The sequence below is a fragment of the Gadus morhua genome, chromosome 3 (genome assembly GCF_902167405.1).
Source record: "Gadus morhua chromosome 3, gadMor3.0, whole genome shotgun sequence".
Taxonomy (NCBI): domain Eukaryota; kingdom Metazoa; phylum Chordata; class Actinopteri; order Gadiformes; family Gadidae; genus Gadus; species Gadus morhua.
In genome coordinates this window covers 13689975-13715788 of record NC_044050.1, presented here as the reverse complement: position 1 = coordinate 13715788, position 25814 = coordinate 13689975, and the positions used below count along the sequence as shown (strand labels likewise).

Sequence of the window (25814 nt, the reverse complement as noted above, 5' to 3'; positions counted from 1 at the left end):
GTTGTTGTTGTTGTTGTAAGCCTAGTACCTATTCTGTAACTGATGTTGAATGCATTAAGTACATCTTCATTTCCCAGCTTGGATGTATCATACTTGACTCGGTTGGTGTTTCTTTGCCTCTGAGGACTCCTTAACCTAAGTTTGACTGTTGGACATACAAGATACTGATCAATTCCCACATTTGCAGACCTGTAGAGTGTAGGGCCTCGTTTCCCGAAAGCGTCGTTAGCCTAAGTGGATCGTGAAGTGCGTCGTAAGGGCATCGTAGAGTTTTCACCACGTTTCCCGAAAGCATCGTTGGTAACGACCGTCGTGAAAACGCTCGTAACTAACGAGTACTCCAAGGGTACTCGTAGGTACTCGTAGGACGCTAAGAGCATCGTTAGCCTACTATAGCCTCATTGGCGTCACCATCGGACATTCTGTGTATTGGATGCGTTTTATTAAAACGCATTGCGCCTTTATGTTCTTAGTTTGGTGATTAATAAAGATTATTAATTAATTTATTAATAAAGATGTTAAAATGGCCAAAATAAAACGGGACAGTCCAGAAAATGTTTGCGCAGGCAGGGCACTCAAAATGTGTGAGATAAAGTGGGGGGATTTGTGCAGACTGTGACATAGGCTACTCATAAAACATAGCCTAAAATAACCCCAAAAATTTAAAATTAAATAAAATAATGAATGTAAGAAATGAAAAAAAAATTAAAGGCAAAAGGAGCAGGCAAAAGGCTGGGATATGGTGGGGATTGGTCACGTTGACGGTGATGTTTAGTGACATGGGGAGGGGGTTAAAAAAAGCTGCGATCACTCTTCGGCGTGATTCCAAACCAGCAGCGTAATCCGGGAGGCCGTCCCGAAATGGATCTTCCTCGTCCTCGTCCTCGTCCTCGTCCTCGTCCTCGTCCTCGTCCGGTTCACCCAACGCCACCCCAGACTTGGCTGCAATGTTGTGCAACATTGCTGTCACGCAGATCACAGCGCACGACTTGGCTGGCGCAAACTGGAGCCCTCCGCCGGACATGTGGAGGCATCAGAAGCGCAACTTCCACCTGCCGATCGTGCGCTCGACAATGCACCGGGCCAGACGGTGGGCTTCTTTGTACTGTTCCTCGTGGACGTCTCCCGGGTTAGCCACTGGGGTGAACAGGTGAGGCCTAAGCGGATAGCCGCTGTCTCCGAGGAGCCGCCACTCTCCCCTGGAGGCTGCAGCCAGCCGTCCGATGGAGGACTCGCGGAACACGAAGGAGTCGTGAGTGCTTCCAGGCCATCTCGCTACGACATCCAGGATGATGCCCTGATGGTCGCACACCACCTGGCAGTTGACAGCGGCACATCCCTTCCGACAGATGTAGACGTGGCCATCAACGTGGGGTGTGAGAATTGGAATCAAAGTTCCATCCACGACTCCGGCCACTTGTGGGATGCGGAACGACCGAAAAAAGTTCTCTTGGGTCGCACCCATCTCGTCTCTGCTGTGGAAGCGGACGTGTCGCGGTACGAGACGAAGGAGGCTGTATGTCACTGCCTGGACCGATCTGCACACTGACGCCTTGCACAGGCCCTGGCCATCTCCTACCAACTGCAGAAAGCTCCCTGTAGAATGCGTAGAATCGGAGGGCGGCCAAGAGCTGCACTTGCGGGGTGAGCGCAAAGCTCCTCCTTGTAGCACGTCTGAGGTCTTGCCTGATCGCCCAGTGTCAGTGTAGACCTCGAGGGGGTCAAAGTTGTCCCGGATTCGGGCATTGATCGCAACAAGGCGACTCCGGGGACGCCTCTCTCTCTCTCTCTCTCTCTCTCTCTCTCTCTCTCTCTCTCTCTCTCTCTCTCTCTCTCTCTCTCTCTCTCTCTCTCTCTCTCTCTCTCTCTCTCTCTCTCTCTCTCTCTCTCTCTCTCTCTTCCTCTCCCTCTTGCGCACGGAGCGCTAGCACAAGCTGTCTCCCAGCCATTATTTGCTTCAGAAATCAGCCCATTAAGATAAATGTAGTTGTCACACAAGCTATTTTAAATTTTTTGTCATATGGAATTATTTCAGGGGGGAAAATGCCGTGAAACGCACAGTGCATTCAGGATTAGGACTGATATATGTCGGCTTAAGCCTAATCAATTGTGTTTTAATGTCTTTAGTATTCATATAATTGCAGTCTAGTTTTTTCGTAGGCTACTCTGCTGTTGTCCTTGATGGGGAGATATTAACCCTTTTTAACACAATTTTCCTGCGACATTCCTGCGTCTCCCCCTCCTACGGAGCCCATTTCAGCACCGTGTCAGTAGACAGTTACAATCCTACGACGTCGTTAGCGCAGTGCACGCGCGTTCATGTCAAGAGGAGTTTCGAGAAACGCGACAAAGAAATTATCGATGGTTCGAAAGATCCATCGGGAGAATGATCTTACGAGCGAAGATCCATCGTTATCGGGAAACGGGGCCCAGTGTAGACCCTTGCATCTTTCACTGAGTTCCTGAATCGCTTGCTGATTAAAACATGGTCGATTTGGTTTCTGGTCTTTCCGTCTGGCGATATCCATGTCGCTTTGTGAATGGTTTTAGGTGGAACTAAAGTTCCTGTTATTACTAGCTCATTCATGTCGCACATATCGCAAAGCCTTACTCCAGTCGTTCCGCACTCCCAGCCTGTGTTTACCTATAACTCTTTCATAATTCACGTTTTGCTCTCCAAACCTCTGCATTCATGTCTCCGGTGATAATCAACATATCATGGACATTCCTCCTATCCAATACATCTTGTAGCCTCGAGTAGAACTCCTCCTTGATTCCATTCCAGTAGGTGCGTAGACATGTATGATCGTCAATTTGATGTGCCTTGAATGGAATCTGGCTTGGACGTTCCTCTCGCCAATTGGTGTCCATTCTAGGAGGGCTCCAGATGCTTGTTTGGACATAAGTATACCTACCCCAGCTCTGTGGATATCATCGTCTCTTCCAGAGTTAATAATGTGTTTCGCTAATATCCATGATAGCTATTCCTCTCTTACCCATTTCCTTTGCCACCTGATCGAGATTTCCAGCTCTATAAAACGTGCGCACATTCGAGTTTCCTATCCTCATGGTATGTTTCGGGTGCACCAATGACCCTATCAGCCCAGGTGCGTCCTTCTGGCTTTGGCGCCTGTGCATCATCGTGCATCTACTATGAGGTATGGTCATGATATTCCCTTCATCTAATGAATTGGTTCTGCTTCTGGTTTCTTTAATAAATCTGTTTTTCCAGGAAAGGGTTATCAGCCCTCAGCCCAACCCCCAACCAGGAGGACCAGGGGATCGCTCTTCGTCTGGCCGCTACCCTTTGACCTGTCCGACATGGGTGACCCTGCCAGGAGTCTAGGACTCCAGTCGGCATAGCTCTAATGGTCATTGGGACTCGCAAACCGCCTCACCACGATAAGGTGGTGATCCCGTTTGAGGCGGTTGCTTGCCCAGTGTTAACCACAATAACCATGACAGGGTGACAATACAAAAAAAATCGGAATCTTGTACTGCACACAATATCAAAGATTTTCAACATCCCTCCTGGGTATTCCTGTTGGCCAACAGTCTTGTATGTTCTTCAACTGTGCGGATAACAGCCCCTCATCAGTAGCACACCATGACGATGAAGACGATGTGTAGATGGGTGGTACCGCCTGCTTCAGGCCGCTGGTAAACTAGGTCAAAGGAACCACAACAAATCAACACATCTACCGTGGTAAGCACAGTCAAACGAGCATTTGAGGATCTCTCTCAAACAACTCAGATTGTAATCTCTGGTGTGTTTTTACTGAGAAGAGTGTGGGTTGAAGTGTGTTCTGTAAGTGAAATTAGTTCTCTGAAGAAATGAACAAGGGTCACTGGTGACAGACGGATACGAAGAGTAGAAGAGAGCGAGAGAGATGGAATGAGGTGGGACAGGGAGAGAAAAAGACAGAGAGAGAAGGGAAAGGGGAGGGGAGACAGAGCCTGACAAAGAGACGAGAGAGAGAGAGAGAGAGAGAGAGAGAGAGAGAGAGAGAGAGAGAGAGAGAGAGAGAGAGAGAGAGAGAGAGAGAGAGAGAGACCCGGAGGACCAGAGAGAAAGAGAAAGGTTGTAAAGAGAGAAAAGAGAGAGGCGAGAGAGAAAGAAAAGGGAGTCAGACAATGATTAGAGAGGCTGAGATGGCAGACCACGGCCCTATGAACAGCCTGCGGTCAGCCTCCTTTTGTCACCATGCAGGAAATCTGCTCGCTCTCCGGAAAATAGGCCTACCGATATCTCAACACAGCAGTTAAAGAACAGATTAACCAGCACCATCAAATTATTGTCTTTTTTTAGGGACATGTTTATTCAAAGTAGCGTTTTGGGTTGCTGTGGACAAAAAGTAAATACATTTATTTGTCATTACATAATAATTGGGATCAATAGAAGTAGTTACACTAGTAGAAGCAGTAGACATAGTAGTACAAGTAGTATCGAATAAGTAGTGTTTAGTACTGGCTACACAATGTTGCTGACTCCTCATATACCTAAAATATAATCTTTGGCATAACTGTTCATTAATAATCGTGAACTCTGCTTTAAGGACAGTCCTCTGTCTCCCCCATGTGGCCGTTTAGAGTTAGCGCAGTACGATGCAACGCCAACGTCTGCAGGCTACTCGTCAGTACGGAACGTGTACTGGTGGTTTTACGTCTACAGTGACGTGAAGTTTACGTACCCGCTCCCGGAAGTACTCTTAATCGGCTCACTACTCTGCTCGTAATCATTGGCTCATGGATACATGATAACAAGTTACGTGGAACGTGTGATGGAAATAGCGATCGGCAACGGTAATAGTTGGGTACACACTGATCAACATTTATATTGAACGTGTTCAACCTGTGTGTTCCCCGGCAGACTTAAAACATACCCTCCATAATGTCATGGAGGAATCCTCACAGGTTTACTTGTGTGTAAACACACACACACACACACACACACACACACACACACACACACACACACACACACACACACACACACACACACACACACACACACACGATTATATATGGAACACGCAATACCACCATGGATTAAACACTTGTAACCTTATTTCAAGCATGAATGGCGGGTTCTTTTGGGTTCTTTTGAGCACACTGTCTTGCCCTGCATACACCTGGACAAATACAGAGTGCTTTGTAAGAGCAGATACAATCACAAACTACTCCGGTTTCATAATTGCACGTTAAGGAAACTTAAAAACTCAGAAATAGCTATCTGTTATGATATTTACGTATCATTGTTCAATGGTAAAGTGGGTCCTAATGTTTTCCGCGTCATTCTTATCTTGTAGTGCGTTTTATTGTATTCTGTGTCATTATCTTACAGTGAAGTGCGGTCTATTCTACTGGTTTTCTGATCAGGCTTCTCATTGGCCATCCCCCCACGGAAGCGCCAGGTGCGATTCTCGGCTCGTCATGACATCATCCTTCTTCGGGAGGTCATCGCCCAGAATCCCTTCAGCACAAAGGATTCAAGCGGTGAGGGGTCACATCGTCTGTTGCTCCTTTGCTAGGAACCAACGGATAGCCTCACAACTCAAGACGAGCTGAACTCTGAGTGAACGGGGTGTTTCGCTTTATTTAGCTTCATATTTGTTTGTACGCGTTTTGTAAGCTTGTAATTGGCAGTAGCGAATACATGCTCAGCCAGCACTAGTAAACTTTTCCCAATGGGCAGACAAGCTCAAACAATCTATCTGACTGCATACCAACCTTCTTAGAACAAAATAAATGGTTTTAAACCAACACTGTATAGACTTGCCAACGTATAAATACATTTATAGAAATCCCCTTGAGTTTCTCATCTGAAAATATCTAAAAACAGAAGAACAAACATGCGTATCTCCGCCCACTTCAGTGTTTGGTTCCCAGTCCCTGTGCTATACCCCCGAGACATTCTGCTCGCATCAAAAGCATAGTAGTACTGCTGGATCTGAGATGAACATTTAACAAACATTGCTGTTCTTATATAGAGCCTCTTCACTTCCGTTGAACTATAAGCCCTGGACATTATTAATGGTCCCACCATCGGTTTGTCATATTTCTTGCAAAAGCCCTATACAAAAGTTATTTGAATATCTGGGATTGTTAAAAAATAAATAATGCAATAGAAGTCATGATGAAAACCATGAAGGAAGACGGTGTGTGGAGCACTGTGGCTGTGGGAAAGCAGCATTAGGTGTCACCACTTAAAGAGGTTTGTGTGTGTGTGTCGGCTCGTGCAGTCAGGCTTTGGGCCCGCATTGCGGAGATCATTACAGCTTCGATGCAGGATGAGTACTTTGAGGTGGATGCACGGCGCTGCCGTGAGAGAACCCTGCTGCTGCTGGACTACTACAAGAAACAGGACTTCTTCAGACTGCGCAGGTGAGTGCAACACCCATGGCAGGTACAATAAACCCTTAAACAATTTACGGCAGATGAAATGGGTTAGAATGCAAAACATTTAAAAACGTAGGATCAGTGTGTAGGATCAGATGTAACGATGGCCTCCAATGGCCGTCTATGTAGTTGTGACTGCCAGTGTAAGGTTCCCATGTAACCCAAACCCCCTGCAACTCAGATTGTAGCGGGAGGAGATAGTGCTGACATGGACAGTTGTTATTGTCTTAACTGTCTGAACGTGCGTCTCTTCAGGAGTGGAACGGAGGCTCTGTATGCAGAGAAAGAGGACCTGCTCCATGAAGTGATGGACTTGGAAGCTCGGAAGAGCAGCCAAAAGACCCCTAGAGTCCAGGTGAGGGTCTGTGATGTCAGCCACTGAATCCATGGCTATCATTTTCAACCACCACCGCAACAAAGATAGCATTGATTATGTCCGGGGGAAATACATCTCTGCAAACAGAAGAATGAATCCAAGGCATCCCAGGCAAATCTTAATGTCATGTTTTAAAAAGTTAGTGTTCAGTCAACTGATTTGAGTTAATTTGATGTTTTCAGATTGTGTCACCCATGAATTAGTCTTGGGGTACCACAAGAACCCCTGTTTGAGAAACTCTTCAAGTTGTGATTATGTACACCATGGAAATAACCATAATATACATCTTTTCATATCCTTGACAGGAGGCAAGTGAGCTGGTCAGGAAAGCAGCACCGGAAGACCTGTTTCTACCAGAACAGGACAAACCAGACGTCACCGCCCTCGGCATAATAGCAAGCAGAGAGGATGCCACCCAACCTAGTTGTAAGCAGCCAAAATTGGCTGAATGAACCTTAAATGCGTCACCATCATCCTCACTGCACTTTACTTTAACATTACCAAACGACATATAAACCAACACATCAACACAATACAATTGAATGCTCTAAATCCAGCTGAGCCGCTGATCACCAGGTTCTTGCGCCTTGATAATCGGTTATTCCTTCCCATCCTCTCCGCTGCCAAGCACCTGCGTCGTCCATCAGAGCCGAGTCAGAGGGGGACGCGCCAGCTGAGGAGCCTGGGCCAGTAGTACACAGCTCCAGGCATTCCTGCCAGTGCTGCTGCCACCACAGCTTCTCAGAGGCCCTCCGGTTCCTGGAGAAACGCACAGAGGCGGAGCATCAGATCAGGGAGGAGGAGCTAGCGCTGAGGAGGGAGGAGCTGGAGGTTCAGAGGAGTGAGATTCTTGGTGTTACCTATTTTTCCCTCAAGTTGACCTAGCACCAGACGAGTGTCCAATGTTTGAGATGTAGATTTAATTAAATAAGATAAGTTAGTATTTATTAATTTAACCTATATATTTCCAGCTACCACACAACGTGGTTCACACTCTTTTGCAAGTGTGAACCTGGCCGAGGTCACCGCTGTATTCAGGCATTGATCAGTGCATGATTTTTAAGCCTGTTTGATATTTGCTGACTGGTTGACTGGGCCTCAATATCAGGCAGTAAGAAATGATGCATGCAATAGCTTGTGCTTAGCCTAGAGAGCTCGTCATCTATATGCAAACCTATCCAGAAGTGGTATTCGTTGTCGGTTTTACTTTAAGTCCTCCTGCAGCCTAACATTTTTTGGTGAACCAAAGGCAGAATTATATTTGCATGAATCGGGCCTTCCCTGGAGTAATGGTGGTCGCATAAGTGAACGTCATCTTATGCCCTTGTAACTAGAGTGTTGCAATGATTGGTACTCCTGCAGGTAAGATCTGCCTGGAGCGAGAGCGTCTTGAGGAGGAGAGGAAGGAGAGGGAGCGGAGGTTCCGGCTGGAGAGCCAAGAGAGGCAGGTGATCCTGGACCTCCTCAAGGAGAAGATCCTGAAAGGCTGAAGGAGGGAAGAGAAACCCCAGAAGACCTCCATAACAAGACACGGTGGACTCTGCGTCAAGGAGCACGACGGCAGCGCTGCCCCGCGGCGCCCCACACACGGACCCCATGGACCCTTGGGGGGGGGGGATTGATGGGCCCTAGCAGGCCAGTAGATACCTCTAGTAGATTAACCAAGGAGCTCGGAGGAGGAACGCATACGCACGCACACACCCACAACAACAAGGCTGTCGCAGTTGCCTTCATCTACTGCCGTCGTCCTTACGAGGCTCGCTGTGTGCGTGTGTGCAGGCGTGTAAGGACAGGGTGCTGCTTTCACTTCGTGTTGTTGATGAAGGGCGAACCCGATTTAATGACTGGATGTCAAAGAATCTCATGTCACGCTTTTTTTAGATTATGTATTGCTGCAATTACTGTGACGTTATCTTGATAACAGAATGGTCCCGAGCAGGGAGTTTCTAGGAGGAGCATGCAGCCAAGTGCAGCTGAACAGGTTTGTGTACTGTGTATACCTGAAGTCAGTGTGCTCTTGTTACAATAGTAGAGTAATAGGTGTGGAGAAACATTGTTGTGAGCCTTACGTTTCAGAAGAGAAGTCTGACGCTTTGGCACAGATAAAAGGTGGTTTGTGATTTCATAGTTTTAATTAATAATTACCCGACAGGGTATACATGGCTAGGCTAATACTTGCCGCATTGGGTGTATGTTGAATATGTTGTGTAAAATAACGATGGGGAATTGTTGAAAGTGCTAGGTTCTGACCTTAAGGAGAACACAACCCCATGCTTGACGCCGCCTTAAAAAAAAAAAGCTTTCGGTTTATATTCGTTTTAAGGGCTGGGCTAGTGACTCTCCAGAAAACGCCCTTCACTTCGGTTTCATTAAGCAGAGGAAAGCTGTGTTCTCCTTTAAGATTAGCTTCCACTGCTAGGTCCAGCAGTGGGATTAATAACTTTTTGAACACAATTCAAAGAAATGCTTCGGTCTTAGAGAAAAATATTTTGGGGGAATATTTGAAGAATTTTCAACAAACAAATTAATTGATAAATTATACTTTTCAAATCTTCTTGGGATTTCCTCTTTTGTCTATCAAGATGAGGGTACACCCTGTGTTGGGATGGCAGCCATCATGGGGTGCATACACGCCCTCCCTCAAGTCACACAAAGATACTTGCATTACCCAGACCAATGCCAGTTTACTAATATACCGGTACAAACAGGCAGGCGCCACTCTCTCTAGCAATAGCTTAATTATAGTTACTGATAGGCTTATCTTTCTGTGGACACTCCAACTTATGATGTCTTCAAATCAATGGTCAGGGCATGGCAGATTTTTAATGGCTTGTAAGGGCTCATCAAACACAAACCTGGTGATAAAATAGGGGCTCTTTAAATGTATCTACACTTGTCCACCTGATGATATCTGGGCACTCCCATACCTTATTACCTTCTTGCCTTACCTTCATTTTTTTTTATCTTTTCGAATAATCTTACACTATCTTGAGAATGTACTTTGTCCAATCATCGTATGAGAATATAGACTAATGATGGACTATAAAATATATGGCTGCACCGGAAACAATTATATTACATATTTCCTAAAGGTATCATGTCTAGCAAACATACTACTACAGCTATTGTAACATGCAATGATACAATATCTAAATTACATACAAGTAATGCGTCATAAACTGATAAAAAGAAAAAGCATAATTGTAGTAGTTCTACTACTAGTAATTCTACACTTCATGATAGCCTATATAAATAATAGGCTATAATATTGAATGCTGTTTGACTGACAACGTCAGTTACAGTCAGCAGACAATGTCGATTTTTTTTTGTTTTAATACTTTAGTAAATGAAAGCACCTTATTTTGGGTCGATTAATTGCCTATTTCAGAAGAACACTGTTGTCTTGCAAAACCATGCGCTTCGACGCCGTGCCTTTGACCTCAGATGACACGGCCCAACATGCATGCATTTGATTGGTTAGTTGAAGGATAGCGCCCACTTCCGTTGTGGAAAACTCCTGATTGGATGACTCAAACGTCGGTCCCGTGGTCTGTCAATCCATCCAATGAATGCTTGCGTGGCATTTCCCACTGCTGCTGGAAGCGGCCGCATTGCAACAAAGTTTATATTACACTAGCTGCGTTTGACTTGACAGCACAGTAATCGCAGCTTCGTCGCACCTCTTCTTCGCCCCGTGATATCGCTACTTAATGTATAATGCCGCCGCATTAAACAGTTCGTTGAATATGTGTTGAAGACAAACATACTGACTGTAACCCGTGAGTCAACATTTGTAACTGTCCTCGGTTTCTGCTAAACCATACAATTGGCCCATCGGTGGTAATGTGTTTGTTTACCAACCCCGACAAACGTCACGTCGTCGCGGGAGCACCTGTTTAGCTTCAGTAACATCCACGGAGCCGGTCCATTGACAAAGAGACCCACCAAGGGTCGAGATCCAGTAGCTGATTGTTTTTTTTAGGTGTAGGGGTCTACGCAAACCCAACCCTTAAATTAGCTCAATTGAAAGTCCATGGTCGAGAGGGAGACAAGTTGACACGGTTTCCGGGAGGCAACCACACACTAATATTGTTGCCCCAAAATATACCTGTCGGCCACTGCCGAGTCCACCGTCGTCTCGCGTCTCGCCAGCCGTCCACTGATCCTCCACAATGAACGTTTCGAAGAGCGGCTACCGGGTCTTCTCTGCCAACTCGACCCCTGCGTGCATCGAGCTGGCCAAGAAGATCACCGAGTGAGTATGGCTCAGTTGTCAGTCATTTCCATTCATCGATTTGTGTTTTATTTTTGTATTAGGCTATCACAGAACTGTTAAACCTGAGCGATTCTTTTTAGATTAGAAGTATATTATGGTGAAATATTGTGTTATTATTTTTCGTTAGCGTAGACCATTTCCGAATACAATTGGGCCATTTCCGAATATAGTTGGAGTTAGTTTCTGTTTAAGAGGACAACACGGGCTCTGGCTGTCGTACCGGGACGGTCGACCACACGTAGCCTACACACGTTGGGGTCGGTTCAGCCTTTTGAAAGTAAAGTCAGAAATACACTGACATTGAAATATCTTTATAGCTAAATTAATGTCTCGTTCGTGTTAATGTGCCAACATCTGTCCAATGCTTTTTATGAATATAGGCCTATGCATCATGGTCACTTGAGCATGTAGACTCAAATGATGATTCTTTCAAACGAGGCAAAATACAAACACCACCCTTGTTGTCGTATTGAAACTGAAACTTATCTCCCAACTTCATTTATTACGATGACGATGATGGCGTGTCTTCATTATCATATTACACACTAGCAGTTAATTTATAATGTTCCATAAACCTTCCTCCTGTTATTGACTACAACTGCTTGATCATTGTTCTGACATTTTAAAACCTCTCTTTAAGTCGCTTTAATTTTATTCTTGGAACTATTGCCCAACCGTATTGTCTGTTAAAAATTTTGAATTCTACACCAAGAAATATCAAGTTGTTTCAAAATACTATTCTAAACACTCTATCTGAGGGTCATTACCTTGAAGTATATGGACATTCAATAGTTTTCCTAACTCAATGACATTCTGAAGCTCATATTTGATCATTTTAAGGGAAAACTACGAGAAATTATCACCATCACACAAAAGGGGTCAATTAGTTGTTCGTAAATCTTAGCATCCTGTAATCGTAAAATGTCGGCCAAGTTGTGTTGATGTCTGCATGCGTTTGTGTTTGTATCGTCCCCCTGATTTCATTCATCACTAATGCAGCACTGTGCAACAGTATGACAGCTATGAGAAACTGAAATCCTGTGGCTTTCTTGCTGTAACCTATTTTTAACCTTTTACAAAACATATATATTTTCACAAATTACATATTTTGTCAAGGCCATATAAGTTAATCAGAGTTAAGGCAGCCGCAGGCCTCGGGACATGATTATAGGCTAGTTTCAGAACTAACTATTACTTAATAACATGTGGGAACCACATGCACATGTCCTTGAGCTGGGTAAAGGGATAATGTTGTGGGGGGAGGGGGGGACTTGTTCTCTACTACCCCCTCTGGGACGTTGTCCCCACAAGCCCCCTGACAGGGTTAGCATATTGTAACTGTTTATATTACACACCCCTCAGACGCAATAATCCAACCTGTGTCCCATGTCATCTAAAGCACTTTATCCGATTTGCAGCCATCCAAGTACAGAGTTTCCCGGAGAAAATGTTGGCAAAGTTCAAATTGTGCAATTTGAACTTCACAAATATTAAAAGAAAACTGCTAAACAAGATTGTCAACAACAACTGAAATAAGAGTAGTTAAAGAATTTGTTCAATTTAACCTTTAAAATATTCAAAACCGGCCTAGTTAAGATGGAAATGTGTTCTTTAGCTGGCCGCATAAGCTGTAAAGTGCTGTGGGAAACCCTGAAGTACCCACTTTATACCACAGTTGCACAATGCAATGTGCTTTACTTCTCTGGTCTCTTACTGTTCATCAGAAACATGGATCGCTGACTCATGTTTAAAGGTGCTGCTTCCATGCACTGCTGACTACAACGATTGTAGCCTTGGGATAGGTCTGTCAAAGAGAGCCACAATGTCACATCAGCTGATCGGAAGTTGTCACTGTGACATGACTAGACACACACACACGTGCAAATGTTTTGTGCCTGACCATGCCTGTACTTTTGTGGTGTTATTCTTTTTCAGGCGCCTAGGAGTTGATTTGGGCAAGTCAGTAGTTTACCAAGAGTCAAATGGAGGTAAGTTTGAGAATCCTTTTAATTATTTTTCAAGGGATGCTAATTGTTAAATGTTTATAGATGTTTTTATTTTCTTTTTTTTCATTCTACTCAAACGTATATTGTCGTTTTGTTCATGTCAGAGACGAGAGTGGATGTGAAAGAATCTGTCCGTGGCCAGGACATATTTATCATCCAGACAATTCCCAGGTGAGCTACTCTTCTCAATTAGCCTCTTGGTCTAATGGATTTGAAAGTCCTGTTTAACATGTGCCCATGCACCTATTATGTCAGGGAACACCTGTGTTTTGCGTTCTAATAGTTCTGTCTGCACATTAAGTCTGTTCCTTGGTCCTGTTTGGTGACCGGGTAATAGAGTAAGTCCCCTCCATTTCAGGGATGTTAACCGTTGACCGTTTGACCGATGGTTGACCGTATGAACGTTAACCGATCAATCTTGTCGCTTGTCGGTTAAAAAAAAAAGAAATTGGGGTCAGTGTGGACTGTGGAGTGTGTGTTGGTTTCACTTCACACAAAAAGATGATCAGATGAGGTGACTTATTGGAAGTTGGACGGACACCGCGTCTCTAGCCCACTGTTTAATCTCTACTCAAGACTTAAATAATCCTGCATGCGAGCAGCGGAGAATATGATCTCTAAATTATTATGGACAGTAGACTAAACTCGAAGACTACAGTTGGCCATCTCATTCCAAGATCTTTTTTTGTGAAGTGAAAAAAATTATCCTTCACACTCAAATTTTCCGTCTCCTCCAAACTAAACCAGCGGCTTCTCTTCTGAGCTATCATTTCCTTCAATGAGCAGCGGCAATGTTTCAAATGAGCTCCTAACGCTGCCCTCTTCCGATTGGCCCAGCTCTCTACACACGGTCAACTTGCAATAAGCATGCCTCGTGTTTCAATTCAAACACAGGTCGTGCCGCGGTTAGAGCCACTGCCTCTCAATCGGAGAGTCTGTGTGTGTGTGTGTGTGTGTGTCTGTGTGTGTGAATCAGAGGCAAAACGGAGAGAGATAAGCAGTTACGAAATAGTGCCTGTTATTATAATGGCTGTTATTTCAAATTGCACATTTTAATCTGATCGGTTAACCGGTTAATGAGGGTCGGTGGTCGGTCAAGAATATTTTACATTTTCGCCATCCCTACTCCACATTATGATAGTCAGACGGCACCACATCTGAGGCTACTGTAAGTGATCAGCATGCTATTAAAACCAAGAAAGTGCAACATCTCCAACAATATCCAACATTAAACACAGGACAATCTGTGCTTCTGTCCCGGATGTTTGATCTGTGTATGTGGAGTCTATACAGCAGATTGTCGTAATGAGGTGGAGATATTTTGCATTGCAGAGAGAGGCCTCTTGTTTGTTTAAAGCTTGGTTGTTTTTTTCTGTTATAAAAGGGTCATTAGTTTCCCAACATTTCTAAGATTCCACAGGCTACTGCTCTGTAATGTCTTGCATGGCACCCGGCCCTCAGCAGACTGTGAAGGGAATTCAGTCTGCGGAGAATTCAACTCACTAAAGCCTGATGTTGCAGTATGTTCTTGATTGCAACTGCCCTAGGTATCCAGAGTCACAGAGGAGGAAACGAGGCCAACCACATAACTGACCATTGTCCACATGCCGAAACGATACAATTGTGGTGTTTATCAACGTCAACATTGGGGCAGCACGGCAGACATTTTGGAATGTTTTTGCACCTAAAGGATGTGTGAATGAGGTCACAGCTGACTGAATGATTATGGGAACGCCCAGTTAAGAATGAGGTTGTTTGTTTGCCAGAGGCAGCAAACCAACAGGTAATAGGGCGGAGTCCACATTGAGGAGTCTATTTTTAAAAAGCATAACATGGAGGTGTGGCATGTGAAAAATGCAACAGAATTTAACTGGTTCAGATGATTTAGAAAGACCTGACAGGTGACTAGTCAGCACTTGCGTCGATCATGACTTTGATTCGTCATTACTTAAATCCCCATCAAGGCAATAATGAAATCTTTGAAGCTAAAAGTTAAATTACTCATTGTACAAAGAATAAGCCAACTGAGCTGATGTTTTGTTATCAAATCAATCAACAATCATCAATCAAATTGTTGGATCCACTTGACACCTTTTATGTTGGGGTTAAGCTGGGGTTAAGTTTCGAAACCTTCAAAGAAAAAATGGTCCGTTAGCATGTTCATTATTAAAAGTAGCAGTTACATGTTGTTGATTGACTTCTTTTGAAATGAAAGTCTGTTGCCAACGAAATGCAGAATAATCAACTCCTATTTCTTCGGTTTTGTTTTCTGCATAATGGCTTTAAATTTGAATACTTATCTTTGGCCTATAATGATACAATCATTTTGTCAATCAAAGGAAACAAATTGATGAACAACAATTAATTAGTTGTTTATTTGTTCACCATGTAAAAAAAACGGTCCCAGTTATCTTTTTAGAAGTGCCAATTAATCCTTGCTTTATTTTCTTCCGTTATTTCCCACAAAATTCTGAATCCCCGAGGGTAAGCTCCAAGTGACGGTTGCGTGGTTAAGTAATCTTGATTGATTTTGATCATTATTATTATTATTATTATTATGATCATCTTCTACCCCAGGGATGTGAACACGGCCATCATGGAGCTGCTGGTGATGGCGTATGCCCTGAAGACGTCCTGTGCCAAGAACATCATCGGCGTCATCCCCTACTTCCCCTACAGCAAGCAGTGCAAGATGAGGAAGAGGGGATCCATTGTGTGCAAGCTGCTGGCCTCCATGCTGGCTAAAGCAGGTGGGTGTGTGAAGTCCCACGGGCGCCAAGAGGTCGTCGTTCACACCCGGTTGACAATGTTCCTCTGTGGCAAACTTTGACTGGAAAGGCTCTGTGGCAAACTGCTGACTGGAAAGGCTGCAGTCATTTTGCTTGTCGATTAGAGCATTTGCCTTCCGACGCCGGGGTCGGCGGTTCGAGTCCCCACTGGGTAGCGGTGCGGTGTTGTGGAACCGCTACACACTCGTATTTGGTTTACCTTTTGGGGATTTTGAACGGCACAATGATCTTTTGCCCATCAGATTTTGGCCCTCTTGGTATGTGCTGTATGTCCAGAATGCACCAGATGTCTGGTGCTGCAGCCGGTTTGGGAACTGTGAGAACATTTAAATTCTGGCTGTAGTATGACTGATACCATTAGCGTTTCCTTATTTTGATTGTCATAATCTAATGTGGTCCTTCTTGTACTGCAGGACTAACGCACATCATCACCATGGACCTCCATCAGAAGGAGATCCAGGGATTCTTTAGCTGCCCAGTGGACAACCTGAGGGCCTCTCCCTTCCTTATCCAGTACATCCAGGAGGAGGTAAGGCCACGCCCACATTATGACTGACTAAATGTCACAACGCCACGTCAAAGTGTTTCCTTCCATCCACATTTAAAGGGATGGGCAACAGAATCTAAAAAAGTTAACTTACCTTCTTGAACATGTCACAGAGGGATGTATCCACTACACAGCTACATTAACGGTTTGGGCCGGTTTGTTTTGAACAAAGGTTAATTGTGGACCTTGTCTATGCCAAGTTATAAATCAGCTAGGATTTTTTTTCAAGTCACCTCCTCATGGTGTAGATGAGCTCTGAATTTGGCCCTTTGTCCAACCCAGGATAGTTAGAATTGCCCTTTCTGGGTAGCTTTCGCTAATAGTGGACAAAAATTAAAAATTCACTCGCTTTTATTTTGTGTATACACGCCAATGCGCATGCAAGTAGCAAAGTTATATTTCTGTGTTTTGATAGTGGCTGCTTTACAGATAGTGTGGTAATTCTCAATTTAGAGCATAGTTTAATCTAAGTGTTGTTGTTTTTTTGGCGAAAGCTCCCTAGACGGGGCAGCACCAGTGTTCTAACCTGTGTTGGACAAAATTTAAATACATCCATGGGAGATTCTTTATATTGTAATGGAGGCCAATTGGCCAACTGCAGAGTTTCGGAATGTGTTAACAACGGGTGAGGAGGTTAGTTCAACAAAAATCAGGGCTGATGTACATCACCACACGGACAATGTCAACCATCAACCTGGGGGTCTTAATAAACCATCCAAATCCTTTAAGTAATTAAGAGCAATGAAGAAAAAACGGGTTTAAAATCCTATGTTTTTATCCTCTCTGCCAACCAGTTTGTGACCATTATACTCTGCTCCAAACTCGGGTCCGGTTTTTTGTGACGTCAAAGTGCCTTTTTGGAGGAACTTCAATGTCATGACGAAGTTTCGCTGCAGCCGAGAGGGTATGCTCACCGCAGAATGTTTGTGGATGTATGGAGCTCTGTCTGGGAAGCGGTCGATGTGGTTGGCTTCATCCGAGAGGGATACAATTGTAGTATCATTATTTATTTTTTTGATTTCATAGTGTTTTGAATTCAATAAGCTTCTTACACTGTAAGCTTTGTTTATTGAGTGAGAAATCACCAAATCATATGAAAAAGAGTAAATTCTTACTTTCAAGAGAAGTCATCAATGGTAGTCTCAAGTCCTTAAATCTGCGACCGGAGTCAGAATGGAGTCAAATCATGTGACTTGAGTCTTCACCTCTGATTTGAGAGGTATTTGTATCATAGCAACTTCTAGGTAGATGTGATGCATGCGTTTGTGTTGAAACATTAAAACATGCCGATATATGTACAAAATTAAGTGCTTCGCAACGTAATGTTGTACACATTGGAGGTGAATGGACTTCAGGTGTATTGCTACACACCTCGTTGACATCGCTATGAATGCAGCGTATGGCTCTGCTGCTTTAAACAAACTAATACCGTACAGATCAGGGTTCGAACTCTACCTTACAACAGATCGCCTTTCTGTGTATGCTGCTTTTGTAAGCTTTCAGGGCTTGCACAAGTAACACCTTTGAGTCTGATCTATGTCTTATGAAATAAACATTAACATGTTTTGTTTTCTTGTTTTCAAAATGTTCTGATATCAAATCACTACTACTTATGACAATTAGTCACATGGTGGTCACATATTACCATCTTAAATTTTAAAATAAGAAAAATATGACGGCCCTGCTATATTATAGCATCTGTGAAAGTAGGTGAACGTAGCATTGGAACGCATTTGTCTGAGGTGTATATATCCCTCTCCCCTCAGATCCCGGACTACAGGAACGCTGTGATCGTTGCAAAGTCCCCTTCAGCTGCCAAGAGGTACAACGCTCGTTTTGCAGTCTAAACGCTTAACCATTTCACCACTGCCTGTGTGATCATGTTCTTGGCCCTGAAAAGTGTGTGTGTGTGTGTGTGTGTGTGTGTGTGTGTGTGTGTGTGTGTGTGTGTGTGTGTGTGTGTGTGTGTGTGTGTGTGTGTGTGTGTGTGTGTGTGTGTGTGTGTGTGTGTGTGTGGTTTTTTTGTGGGGCGATATGTAAAATAAGATTCATCTTCCTTAACATGTATAACATGACCATGTGTGTATACCTCCTTCAATCCAACATGCTGTGTGTGTGTTCTAAAGCGCTATGTTCACGGTGAACCTCTTTACTCTGCGTGTGTAGAGCCCAGTCCTACGCTGAGCGACTGAGGCTGGGTCTGGCCGTCATCCACGGAGAGGCCCCTGGTTCGGAGGCAGACATGGCAGACGGGCGCCATTCTCCCCCTGCCACGCGGACCACCACGGGACACACCGGTCTGGAGATCCCACGTAAGGCCCAAACACAACCGCCACAGTAGTTGGTCCCCCTGTGCCTTATACACTGCATTATTTAAAGTGTCCCTGTATATAGTTTGATCCAAAATGGGAATGTGCAAATCTGATTGCCTATAGCTCACTACTTGATACCTGTATTGTACAATAAAATGGGTGTACAACCAATTCGCACTTATTTGTCCCAGGGTACAAACTATGTCCCAGGATGCATAGCGGTTTTCATCGGATTCTTCCAATAGAGATGCTATTTTTGCACGTTCGCTTTTGTTCGTACTTTAGATTGTTCAGTACTTTATGATAATATACATCTTCTCTACTCCTCCTTTGCTCTTCATCGGTGAATTGTGCGTGAGGTAGTACGCTTGTGTGATGTATAATTGTATTGTATTTACCCTGCACCGTTCTGTCCATGACTAATGCAGAGACCCGTCGTCGAGCAACGTTCCCTGGCCTAGAGCTACCAAGTAGGACTTTCTTAACCCCCCCCACCCCCCCCCCCCACCAACAAGCTGCTTCTCTCTGATTCACCTGTGCATCAATGCATGGATTTTTGGGAAAATGAGTCCAGAGGGCTTCCAATGAACCGTATCTGAATGGGAAAATGCATCTAAAGAATCAGTGTCTAATGATGGGCGGGCTGCTTCGCTTGGCCATGTTTTGCTTGCTAAGCTTAGCATAGTTAGCGTAGCTGTTCCTCGGTACTCCACTAGCATGGTTTCATGGCATTCTCTTTCCATTCTCTTTCCAATCGGTCTTGGGTTTGTGGAAATCGATGACTGGCTTCTAATCCAACAGTGCTATACTTTAAATATGTATGTAGTCATCAAAAATGGATCAGTTGATCTTCAGATGGCACAGATTGTGTTGATATTTAAAATTGTTAATATTTTAAGCATGGATAGTGGAAAAGCACAGAGTAGAAATCTGAGAAATGGAGGATGTCTGAAGAAAAGTAGCAGGCAATCTTGATATTTCTGTGATGTGGAACAGCTATGTTGGGTTTTAAAATCAGGAGCTGCTAAGGTTATTGGTTTGTTTTTCTGTTCTTATTTTCTGTTTGCATCGATTCGCCTGATCTCTAGGTCTTGGATGCAGACTTTGAATGTCAGTGATTCTATCTTCAAATCCGTATATCATGCTGTTTGATGCAGGACTCCATATTTGCAATCGGATTGTAAAAACGCCCCTTACGTTCCAGTGTCCTCGTATAAACCAAAGACGCAGATGGCCGTTGAGCCTGCCATTGGCCCTGCTTTGAGCTTTGTGAATGTTAAAACGGCTTAGATCAAGCATTCCACCCATTTTACTGACTCAAACTTGGAGGACGTTGCTTTTTGCGTTCTCTTTCTGAGGCATAATTTGCTTTGGTCACTTGAAACTTGAGTCTCCAGCCGCCATTAAAGAGCCTCTATTTAACCACTGTGTGTGTGTGTGTGTGTGAGATGAGCCATTAGAAGCCAATTATACATCTAGGACACCGCAAATTGTGATGTCACAGGGCAGGGCAGTTTCTGGAAGTGCTTGTGATGACTGATCATACTCACACCTGTTGGTAAAATTGGGGCTGTTTAGTGTTTAGCGGTTGTCCCCCTCTGTGCAGCAATCGCTTGGGCTGAACAGCATGCGGGCATCTGACGGGTAGAGGTGTTTCGACACCACCCGTCTCCACCACTAGAGCAGCACCGTCATCTGCTGGCCAAGTGTGCATTGACCAAAATACCAAATATTCCCTTCTCCTCGACGGATTGCCGAAGGACCAACACATGTGTCCCTCACAGCACTATTTCCATATATGGCCTCCGGGAAATGGGTCCGTCAGCCTAAAGTCGAAAAGTCCACGAAACCTTAGGTCAACGGTTGTAACCCTCGAAGTGAAGTGGGCGGCTGCGTTGAGAAAGCTGCAACGTTTGTATTCCATCTAACAGCATTGATATATCATTTTGTTTTTCTCTGATTCCTCTGTGTGATTCTTCCCCCCCCCCCCTTCTCTCCGGCGGTCTCTGAAGGAGTGGGTGGAGCAGAAGCCCAGCAACATGATGCTGCTGCTGCTGGCTTTGGGAGTGGAGGGGGGGGGAGGCTGTTGCTAGGTGGCCCCCCATGGCCTTTTACTGGTTGACAACCAGAGTCCATTTTATGTTGCAAATCCTCATTCAGTTTGATAAATTGGTTTCAATTAATTGAACAATGAAATGGAGCCTAACCACTCATTTTGAGATTTGGTTCACTGGAGAGGGGATCCTTTTATGTCATGTTTGATGCATAGTGAATACAGTCACGAACAAACTGCGATAGATTTGCACTTTTAAACTGGACTCTTGTTTTGTGGCATCTGAGGTGGATTGTGTCTACCAACTCCCTGATCCGATCTAATTTACCACCACACCAAAAACCAACAAGACCCCTGGCCCTAATTAGACCCCGTTGTCCCCCATAGATAGTTGTACCGGGCTACCCCGCTGCAGGCTCACTGCAAACATGACCTATCGGTCGGTCTCCGGGCGTTTGGATTGGTGGAGTGGTAGTTGGAACCTATGATCTCATAGTTTTATTAGGCATGATTTATTTCACTACTGCTTATTGAATTGTTTACCATAATTTGAGTCTCAGAGACATTGGTGAGACACCCCAAAAGTTTCTTGAAAGTAAACAGGCTCATTCGCCTTCTCATTTCTCTTTCTTTTTCTCCCTCTCTCTCTCCCTCTAGTCATGATGGCAAAGGAGAAGCCCCCCATAACAGTCGTCGGGGACGTCGGAGGCCGGATCGCCATCATAGTGGTAAGCCCCCACATCACTGGTAATAGTATAACTGGGAACATTTGCTTTCAAATAATGTCAGTCCAGCAGTGTACAAGCATTTTGGCGGTGTTAACAGCCTTTGAAATTATACCAAAGTGTCACCGTTATGTTGCAAGAACTAGCTAGAACAAAGTGACTTCGTACAAACCTAGCTATGAGTAAAGATAAATCCATGTCATTATGGCAATGTGCCTGGAGAAGGGAGGCTTCTTACCAGAGCCCTGGCTCTCTGTCTCCCCCCTCTGGCCTGCAGGACGACATCGTTGACAACGTGGAGGACTTTGTGGCGGCGGCGGAGCTGCTGAAGGAGCGAGGAGCCTACAAGATCTACATCATGGCCACCCATGGCCTGCTGTCGGCCGAGGCCCCCACGCGCATCGAGGAGTCCGCCATCGACGAGGTGCGCTGCTCAAGGGAGCGTTTGATTTAATTGATTGATTGGTAATTTTGGATGATTTTGGATAAACAAGGTATTTGACTTCCAGTTTGATGAATTGTCAGTCAACCCTCATTTTTTTTGTTTTAAAAGCATGTTGGTATGCCTTCAATGAAGTCAGGGGAAAGAAAAGGCTTTTTTTTCTTTTGTTTAGTTTTCGCCAGCCCCAACCGACCAGTTTGTGGTTGGTGGGTACTCCATTCCTGATCTTCGTGATGTTCAACATCACGACAAATGGACACCCCCGCATGAGGGTGTTTGGGTGTGTGTAGCACATGTGGTTGGCTGCGTCCGAGAGAGGGTTAAGCTTCTGTCACTCATGGTAAAACGCCCTGGTGTGTGGCACACTTCATAAACAGCATTGTTAAGGTAGCACAATGTTGACGATGAATACTAAGCCCAAAACATCAAAGACAGTGGTATATTCCAGCTCAAACACTTTGACCTTTCAGTCACTGCTTGAGGACAACTTCTTGAACACCTGCAGCTTTAAGTTTCAGAAGTTTCCGTAATGCAAATATTTGGTTGCTTTTCTCTGTTTCAAATGGTGAAAACAAGTTTTTATTTTATGGTTTTCTTCTTGGCTGCTCACCAGACAAAAAAAGCAGAATCACTTACTCTGGTAACTTGTGATGGGCAGTTGACATTATTTATTACTAAATTACTAATTGAAAACCCTAATTTAAACCCTAATTTACGGTAACAGCTGGGTTAAACACTGACATAAAATGTCAGTGTTTAGTGTTTTGTTATGTTTCTTTTTAACTGTAAAAATATATGTATACATGCATATATAGATTCTCTTCTTCCATTTACAAAGAACGTTGGTGCCAGATTTTCACATTTATTTTTTTAATTTTACGGGATTGTGTCCCGAGTCCAAGCATGAATACCATTTAGGATAGGTCAACGAACCAGAAGGCCCCACTCAATGCCTGCCCCGTGTCCTCTGTCGCCCCCAGGTGGTGGTGACCAACACCGTGCCCCACGAGCTGCAGAAGCTCCAGTGTCCCAAGATCAAGACCGTGGACGTCAGCATGATCCTGGCCGAGGCCATCCGCCGCATCCACAACGGGGAGTCCATGGCCTACCTGTTCCGCAACATCGCCGTGGACGACTGAGACAGAGCCACGTATATACACATACAATGCCACACTTCGCCGCGAATACATTCCTACAAGACCAGAGCTCACACGCAAGAAGCATACACGAAAGACCAATCGCCACCAAATCACAACTCGGCGTTCCATCTTTATTTTTTTTGCTTGAGATTATTGTTTCAGTGTATCCTGTTTGGCCCATGTGAAACTTGAACTGGTTACAGTGCGACGCTTGTGGGGTACAGTTTTTCCCATGAGGGGCTTCTCTTCTCCCCCCCACCCCCCCCCCCCCCCCCCCTATTCTATGTATGTCATCGTATGTATGTTCTGCTCCCAGTGCCCTACCCTGCTACTTGATTTGGATAATTAAACATTTTCTGGGATGAATACAATTCTGTTCTCCTTTGACTGAACGCAGGTAGAATATATTGCAGTGTAATAACTTGGTTGTTTTGGTGTTTACCAAGGTTAATATCTGAAACATTGTGTGTGTGTGTGTGTGTGTGTGTGTGTGTGTGTGTGTGTGTGTGTGTGCACCTGAACCTGAGCTTCTTTCACTACCTCTTTCAGTTGCAGAGGAAGTGTTTCTTTATTCCTCCTTAAACCACTACTAAGAACAAAAAGTCTGTCTGGTTTGTATCACCCCCCATTTTTATTGAACAAAATCTCACAATCATCCGCTTATTTCATACAAATATTTACTTGTATCTCTCGTCAACCATGAAGAAAATGCACAATAGCTGATCAATACGCAAGCAGGCAACATTGCCAGTTTGTACATTTAAGTAGTCATCCATTCATCCTCGTATATTATCAAAAGATAATCTAAATCAATGAACTCCTTCTTTGTTTTCCTAAAAAGTGGAGAATAAAGCCATGAGATGTGTATGAACACGACATATACAATATCCTCCCCCTGAATTGTGCCCTGGCTTGAACAAAGACCTCTGCATCAACATAAATGTTACCATAATTGAATGTGGCGGTACAACAAGTACCGCCACATTCAATTACATACGTTACACATTACATTTCATATCTGGATGACAAAATAACGTAACGTGATTTCAAAAGCAGAAGCAGCAAAAGCAAGTTAATAAAACAAAAATAAACAGAAAATCTTGTGTCACCCTAGACACCGAGTATCAGTCAAATGAAGCCAGCAGGACAGCGTTCAACCCCATCCCCATCCTCCAAACCCTGGCAGATTGGGTCCCGAACCCTGAACTTGTTCCAAACGCCTCAGAGTTGTTGCTGTACTGAGGAGCTTTGACCAAGTCCAGGGGAAGAGACAGCCAGACTTGGCGACAGCCAACGATACACAAAATGTATCGTTAAATGATCAATTAAATAAGACAAACAATGGGATTTAGTTTCTCCGTGTGAGAAAGACGAGCCTTTGCACACTTGCCTGACTGCGATGCCTGCCGTTGCTGCTGACTGTGAGCCGAGTGCGGAAGACTGGTATAAAATGGCCATTAAATGAGGAACTAGCGAGCAAACGGTTAACAGCCACTGCGCGACTACTTCCTCAAAGTTGGAACAGGAAACCTGGTGGATTCCAATCTGGTGGTGGAGCGTAGGATACTGGGGGTGGTCAGGTGTGTGAACGCTTGTGCGTGTGTCTCTCAGTGGTAAGGCTAATTCACTTTTTATGTAAGAGTGTGTGGTTCTGTGTGCAGCAGCCACTGGCTTTAATTTCTCTGCCATTGTCTGGTTATTAATTGGAAGAAACATAGACTAAGTCACTTTAACTCATTTTTAAAAGGATTTCTGTGACATGATCTACAAAAGTGTCTGAGTAATTGTTTCATTCTTCAATTAGTGCGCCTGGTTTTGAAAGGACTTTTGACTGAAGAATGTTGCATGTGGCAGAATGCAGTGGTTCTGGCATACCACGAGGGTCCAGTATTAAAGAGGCTTCAAGGAGGAACTGGCCTGACATTTTCTTGATCAATGAATTTGACTTAATTGGGAATAGGCCATCATATATTTTCGCTTAAATGTGCAGTGAAAGTATGAACACAAGAGGGCGGCACAACTCTTGAGCTCTTAAGGTTTTTGAATTTCCTGATTTACATTTGCTGATACAAAAACGGATATACGGTCGAAGCAATTCATTTAAGTATAATACCCTTAATCATTTTGAAAAGTGAACTTTGAAATGTCTTATTTTGTATGTCAAATGATGCATTATGGGCTCCCTATCCTGCTAAAAGAAGGATGCCCCTTTTACAAGAGGATTCCAGATTTGATTCCTCAGTATGAAATGGATAAACTACTTACCTGTAGATATGCAAGGCCCCTGACATACAAACTGAAGTATACCTTCTAGAATGTGAACTTCAATGACAGTCCTCAACTTAGGATCCGTCAGCGGTTTATTTGAGGCTTCACTGACTATCACCATGGCAACGGAAACAGAACAGCCATTACCTTTTCATCTTGGTTAGCAGGTTTACTCATTGGTTACACCTCTAACCCAGTCTACCCTTAGAGTTCACTATTTTATAACTCTCGGATAGGACTTAAGTTCACCATTTGTTCATCCTAAAGAATGACTTAAAGATGTTGTATGTTATATTCAAGCTTTGTGAAGAGTGAGCGCCTCAGATTACATAAAGTGATGGACAAGACCTAAAACATAGAATAAATCTATACCTAAAATAAGCATGATGTATCAGTGTACAGTAAATACTCTACCCATTCAATAGGCATGAAGAAATGGATGGAATTCGATAGACAGGAAAAAGGTCAATATCCTTTATTCA

The 25814-nt window shown here is 44.1% G+C and overlaps 2 protein-coding genes across 4 annotated transcripts; both read left to right on the top strand.

Annotated features, from left to right (window-relative positions):
- The first annotated feature begins 4656 nt into the window (after positions 1–4656).
- On the top strand, positions 4657–9329 carry si:dkey-45d16.4 (eukaryotic translation initiation factor 5B). 2 transcript variants are annotated; one of them, XM_030352716.1, is made up of 7 exons: positions 4657–4803; positions 5380–5496; positions 6243–6384; positions 6655–6754; positions 7081–7201; positions 7404–7616; positions 8138–9329. In XM_030352716.1, exons 1-7 carry the CDS (start codon positions 4755–4757, stop codon positions 8263–8265), a joined length of 870 nt encoding a protein of 289 aa, XP_030208576.1. In that variant the 5' UTR covers positions 4657–4754; the 3' UTR covers positions 8266–9329. The 2 variants fall into 2 exon arrangements, with proteins under 2 accessions (XP_030208576.1, XP_030208577.1); XM_030352717.1 differs by having other exon boundaries at positions 4659–4803; positions 5345–5496.
- A 1036-nt stretch (positions 9330–10365) lies between these two features.
- Positions 10366–24162, top strand: LOC115541002 (phosphoribosyl pyrophosphate synthase-associated protein 1). Of its 2 annotated transcripts, XM_030352712.1 has the most exons (11): positions 10366–11030; positions 12987–13039; positions 13162–13228; positions 15635–15807; positions 16260–16375; positions 18160–18215; positions 18560–18705; positions 19134–19175; positions 21416–21486; positions 21761–21907; positions 22906–24162. In XM_030352712.1, exons 1-11 carry the CDS (start codon positions 10948–10950, stop codon positions 23062–23064), a joined length of 1113 nt encoding a protein of 370 aa, XP_030208572.1. In that variant the 5' UTR covers positions 10366–10947; the 3' UTR covers positions 23065–24162. The 2 variants fall into 2 exon arrangements, with proteins under 2 accessions (XP_030208572.1, XP_030208574.1); XM_030352714.1 differs by lacking the exon at positions 19134–19175 and having other exon boundaries at positions 10369–11030.
- Positions 24163–25814: the final 1652 nt, after the last annotated feature.

Coding starts and splice junctions, on each gene's coding strand:
- si:dkey-45d16.4 (XM_030352716.1), top strand. CDS start 4,755: ATGATAACAAGTTACGTGGAACGTGTGATGGAAATAGCGATCGGCAAC. Junction 4,804..5,379: donor GGAAATAGCGATCGGCAACG/GTAATAGTTGGG, acceptor TTTTCTGATCAG/GCTTCTCATTGGCCATCCCC. Junction 6,755..7,080: donor AAAAGACCCCTAGAGTCCAG/GTGAGGGTCTGT, acceptor TATCCTTGACAG/GAGGCAAGTGAGCTGGTCAG.
- LOC115541002 (XM_030352712.1), top strand. CDS start 10,948: ATGAACGTTTCGAAGAGCGGCTACCGGGTCTTCTCTGCCAACTCGACC. Junction 13,229..15,634: donor ATCATCCAGACAATTCCCAG/GTGAGCTACTCT, acceptor CTTCTACCCCAG/GGATGTGAACACGGCCATCA. Junction 16,376..18,159: donor TCCAGTACATCCAGGAGGAG/GTAAGGCCACGC, acceptor CTCTCCCCTCAG/ATCCCGGACTACAGGAACGC.